The sequence below is a fragment of the Schistocerca gregaria genome, chromosome 5, assembly GCF_023897955.1.
Source record: "Schistocerca gregaria isolate iqSchGreg1 chromosome 5, iqSchGreg1.2, whole genome shotgun sequence".
NCBI lineage: Eukaryota > Metazoa > Arthropoda > Insecta > Orthoptera > Acrididae > Schistocerca > Schistocerca gregaria.
Genome location: NC_064924.1, coordinates 243,671,522 through 243,677,539, shown reverse-complemented (window position 1 = coordinate 243,677,539; position 6,018 = coordinate 243,671,522). Strand labels below are relative to the sequence as shown.

General features: G+C 38.9%; 1 protein-coding gene across 1 annotated transcript; it reads left to right on the top strand.

The window, feature by feature from the left end:
* The first annotated feature begins 814 nt into the window (after nt 1–814).
* LOC126273302 (piggyBac transposable element-derived protein 1-like) lies at nt 815–1,300 on the top strand. Its single transcript, XM_049976848.1, has one exon. The coding sequence runs from the start codon at nt 815–817 to the stop codon at nt 1,298–1,300; it is 486 nt and encodes a 161-aa protein (XP_049832805.1).
* The last annotated feature ends 4,718 nt before the right edge of the window (nt 1,301–6,018 follow it).

The following is a 6,018-nucleotide window of genomic DNA, read 5'->3' as shown; positions in this document are numbered from 1 at the left end:
TCATGATCCTACACCTGATGTAACAGAACATTTCCACACATCAAACTCGACTCCAATAGATCTTTTTAATAATGTTTTGATGCTGACTTGGTTGAGATTCTGGTGAAAGAAAACGTAAAATATGCTGCTCAAAAGGGACACAGCATACAAATAAGTCATGGTGATAACTACAAATACATAGCTATTTTGCTGTTATCTAGATATTGTAAGGTCATGCATAGACGTATGTATTGGAAGACCAGATCTGACACAAACAATGCCCTTGTTTTGAATCCTATCACCAAAAACACTTTTGACAAAATTGATAGATTCTTCCATGTCAATGATAATGACAGCATTGCAAAAGAAGATAAAGTTTATAAGGTTTGGGCATTAATTTCACATCTAAATACGGAATTTCAAGACATCATAGAGCCTCTAGGATCAAACTTCTCCTTGGATGAGGCCATGGAGTGTTGTTATGGCCACACTTTGTGACACAGTTTATAAGAGGCAAGCCAATTCACTGCGGTTTCTTAAGGTGGTGCTTAGCTACATCTAATGGATATCTCATGAAATTTGAGGCATATGTTGGAGCAAGTCAAAGAGATTTCCATAAGTCACTGGGACATTCTGTAGTTGAGAAGCTCTGTGTGGTCTACATCCCTCACAACAGGACAGTTTACATTGATAATTACTTTAATTCTTTGCCCCTACTTGGATCTCTCAACTTCAAATGGAATCAAATGCATAGGAACCCTGAGAAATGACCGCATAGAGAAGGCACCCATGTCAGATATAAAGAAGGCACCATGAGGTACTACTCATGTGTACCATGCTACAGAGAATTCTAATCACACTTCTAAGAAGGAAAGACAGTAGTCAAGTGACTCTGGTGACAAATGTACTGGATGAAAGTATATTAGGTAAAAGTATATGCTTGAGGTGGAACAGAGAATCAAGAAAGAAGGTTTCCATACCACAGCCTTCCCGTGTACAGGAATATAATCATCACATGGAAGGGGTGGACTTTTTTGACAATCAACGAAGTCTATACCGCATTCGAATAAGATCAAAGAAATGGTACTGGCCAATGATCAGGCTCTGCCTAAATGGTGCTGTTGTGAATATGTGGATCCTATACAGGCAGCTAAATAACAATGCAAGCTTACTGGAATTTACCAGACGTATTGCACTTTCAATTCTGACTTCGCCCAACACTGAAAAGCCAAGAGGTTTGAGGCCAAGATTTCTGTCACAGGTGCAAGAAGACATAAGTTTTGATCATGCTGGGCACATGATTGATGTGCAGAGCACATAAAGATGTGGACAGTTTCATAAATGCACAAAATTGCACAGTGTAATATGCAATGTGGGACTCCATCCAAAGTGATATTTCATTTTGTATCATCGACGCTAAGAAGACTGTGTTGTCTAATAGTGTTATTTTTGTCATTTGTCCTTAATTATTTCAATGTCTTACTTTATTCAGGTACTGCAGTACAGCTATTTTGTTGGTTCTTCTATACGAATTTGCCACATATACTTAATGTATAAATAAAAAATGTAAATAAAATGAACATTACAATAACTGGAAATTATTATTGTACTTTATCTTCATTTATTCATGTAATGAAAAATAATGACAAAAAATTTAACACATTACTTGTGATAAAATTGTGTAAGGAATTCTACCCCTTACTGCCCATCATATGATATATCATCCCTCAATACTTTTACCCCTTACTGCCCACCATATGATATATCATACGTAAAAAAAATTATGAATTTAAAACCACAATCATAAATTAGCATTCATAATGTGATTATTAATCCATGTGGGTAGTGAATCTGAAATTTTATCAAAATCTAAAGAAAATTAATTCTGGGATAGACAATCACTAGGATTATCCATGTGCAAATTATGTGAAATAATGACCCACTACTACAATGTTTCAATTTTCACCAATAGAAGTTTATTGTCTTTTAAAATCTTAGCAAAAACTCAAAGACCAACTATTTCAGCAAGTGGTTAAAAGTGACTCAGGCCCCCAAAATAGTGGCAGGTAAGTTCACTATATCAAATTTAATAAATTGAAAAACTGCTGAAAAATGTTAATTATGTTCACTGCTATTGATTAAAGGAGAGTAAACCACAGGCTAACTTACACATAATTATCATCAAATTGAAACATCATGGTAAATTCTAAGCAAAAATCACCAGAGTTCCTCACAGGCAAAATTAAGACAGAGTCCAACTTTAGTTCAGAAACAAGAGTCCAAAACCCACTTCACATGAGAATCACAATCCAGATAGTCGCCTAGTAGAGAATAATTAGACACCTGACTAAGCCTTGAGTTTTCTAAGTTCAGCTATTGGGCTAACTGTAGAACTTTTCTTAAAGCCTGAATGACTGGAATCACTGCTTAGCCTGACTAAGATGTTGCTTCAATAAACTCACACAGGACCCTCCCCAACCAGCAAAGGTCCTGCCCCAGCTAGGTCGTAATGAATTCTCCTCACATCACGATAGCCATCACAGAGGCTATGTAATATAGCCAAGGTCCATCACCTCTGTGATTTCCTGTATATGACACTTAATGAGGTTCACAGTTCCACCAGCCTCACTTATGTATTTTCATACAGAGTAATTTTAAATGATTTTACTGTGACATTAGCTGCGCACTGAAATTTTCGTCTAAAGTGATATACGAGGACGAGTCAAACAAAAACCTAAAATTTGTAATTACAAATCAAAATTTCGAACTGTTATCCTGTAAGTTGGTAAGCGTGCAACAAACAGTGTGCAGAATGGTCTGTAGGTGGCAGAATAGTGCAGATGCATACATACAGTAACAGTACTAGTATAAAGATGGCCGCCCCACTTGCAACTTGCACCAGGAAAGAACAGTGTTATGTTATTCAGTATTTGCGCAGTGAAGGTGTTAAACATATTGAAATTCATTGTGAATGAAGGTTCAGTACAGTGATGCATAATTTGTCACAGAAGCAAGTCTACGAATGGAGTAGGAAGTTCGCAAATGGTGTGACTTCCGTGGAAGATGCTCCTTGTCCAGTTCAGGCACGAGTTGTGGCCCAACAAAACATTGCAGCAGTTGAAGCCATAGTGAAGGAAAACTGCCAAGTGACACTGAATGACATTGCAGCATGTTTACAGATTAGTCATGGGTCTGCACATCACATTGTGCACGAAATGCTCCAGCTTCAAAAAAGTGTCTGCAAGATGGGTGCCACGGCAGCTGACTCCTGAAATGAGAGAACGACATGCTGATGCTTGTGAAGAACTTCTTCGGCACTTTGAAAGAGAAGGTGATGGCTACCTTGCAAGAATCATTACTGGGGACAAAACCTGGTTTCACTTCCACCATCCAGAAATGAAGAGACGAGCAAGGAATGGTGCCATTCTCACCACCAACACCAAGGAAGTTTTGAACAGAACTATCAGCAGGGAAGGTTAAGCTGACTCTCTTTTGGGATGAAAAAGGTGTCATTTTGAAGCATTACATGCCTAGAGGGACCATTGTCACCAGAGCATCACACACAGATCTCCTAAAAAAATCATCTGTGGCCTGCAATCAAATCAAAGTGATGTGGATTGTTGTCAGAAGGTCCTTTTGCAACATGACAATGTAAGGCCCCACACTACCCATACAACAGTTGCAACAATCACAGACCTGCATTTTGAGTGTCTTCCTCATCCACCATAATCACCAGACCTTGCCTCAAGTGATTTCCATATGTTTGGACCACTGAAAGACACATTGGGAGGAAAGAAGTTCCGTTCTGATGAAGAGGTACACCACACAATGCACGAGTGGTTGTGCGGACTACGAAAGAATGTTTTTCTAAAGGAATTTATGCACTTTGTAAGTGCTCGAGGACTTGCATTGAGTGTGGGGGAGGTTATGTTGAAAAGTGATACAGCTTTGTACCACTTCTGCACAATAAATAATATTTTAAAAAATATTTAAAGTTTTCATTTGACTCACCCTTATATTAAGTTGAACATTTAATAGTTCACCCAGTAACTGAAGTTGAATAATTGCAAACTTTGTTGCAATACTCAAAAGGGTTCTTTCATTTTGTGCCATTAAATAGTATTACAACTATTAATTTGGACTACCTCCTTAATGGATTTCTAATGCTCTTTTCATTGCACTACTCAGAATTTACATATCTTTAATACTCATTAGTTACGAAAATAAATATGCACAATTATATACAAAGAAAAATACAATAAAAATTATAAATCTTCATAACTAATGATTGCAAATTGTGTGTTACAACCTCTGTAAATGCACACTGCCTTGCTATATGTGTACTTGTTTTGCGGCAGGTGTTACTTCAAATGTTAATTAAAGTTCAATTACACCATCAATTGTATGAATGTACCGGCAGAATTGTGTGCAACCTTCTTTCATATGATGTATCATCCTTCATTGTGTGACTAACACTTGCTTTGTATGAGTGCAAGCACAAATAACAGTTAGCAGTCATTGTTTGATCAATGACTGAGGTGACGTATTTTTTCAGCTTTGACAGATATGCATGGTTCAGCCACCGAATAGTGGTCAGTGTATGTGGAAATGGGGCTCACGTAAGTTAGCACATGGACTAAATCCAGAGCTGCAGCTGACTACACACACCAGCCCAGCCAGCACTGCACTCAGCCTCTATGTCATGGAGTATGTGTCATTCAAATGCTGCTCATGACCAAAAGGCACAGTCACACCTGATGCAGATATGATCGCTTTATCCGGCTACTTAGGGAAGACTGCAATCAATTTGCTGAATGAAAGCAGCAAACTGGAGCAAGGCAGGGAAGGGGGACAGATGGGAGGCTATGGGTGGGTGGAGAGAAGAGCACTGACTGGCAGTGTGTGCAGGGACTACAAGGTTGCAGGACAAGGCTGCTAGGAACAGCGTCTGGAGGCTGTGGGGGAACTGGTGTGAAAAAGGAGAGGAGCAGTTGAGAGGAAAAGAGTGGTGGGTGTGTTGGTAGAGAACAGTGCACAATGAGGGTGATGGGATGTGAATTGGGACGTGATAGGACATGGTACAAACTATGGGTGAAGGGTGTGGAGATAGATTATTGTAGGTTGAGGATGGATAATTTTGGGAGCTTTCTGCACCAGTTCGGAATAGTATCCCTTTCCTTGGCTAAAAACTATTCTAACATTCCTGAGTATGAAACCTCCTTTCACAATGACTTGCACCTTCTCAGATTCTGCCAACTCAATCCCTCACAAACCTAGTACTGCAAAAACAATCTCCATGGCACAGGCACCCCAAAACAACTTCTGCTCCCTCTGCAAGACAACGATACTGTGCAATCCCTACTACATACATCACCTCTCTGAAATTGAATCACTTGCTCTCCAGCATCTGGAAGAGTATTCCAGACACCATTTCTTTAAGTTATCACTGTGAAAAAAGGTGTTCGACCCAGAGAAAGGAATTTTTCATTTAAGAAACAGAATGTTGGAATAGTTTTTAGTCAAGGGAAAGGGATTCCTTAAGTCATTCTCTTTTAGAGCACCACTATCCAACACCTACTCTAACCATAGTGTTCCTCCTTGTCACGCCCAGACCCTGGAATGGAAGTATGCAGTCAATGAGAAAGACAACCAGACTGACCACATGTTACTGAATTCCCACCACTCCACCTCTATTTTAGGTGCAGAGGGTCAAATTGTGACTCAGACCACTATTTGGTAAAATAAATCCTGACAGAGTAGCTATCATTAGTAAATAGTAACAGAACAAACAAGAGGATGAACTGGAATTTAGATAAACTTTAAATTCCTGATTAAAAAACTATCACTATGTAAGAAATTGACCAACAAAGAGCCAATAACTGTAGAAAGCAAAAAAGTGAAGCAGGAATGAAAAAACACTAAGGATGCTTCAGAAGAAACAATACGCCTGAAACTACAGAGGTACAACACTACGAAGCATGAATTACAAGGTCTTCAGAAATGTACTAAATGAAAGGCTACAAAAATGTGCAGGGCATA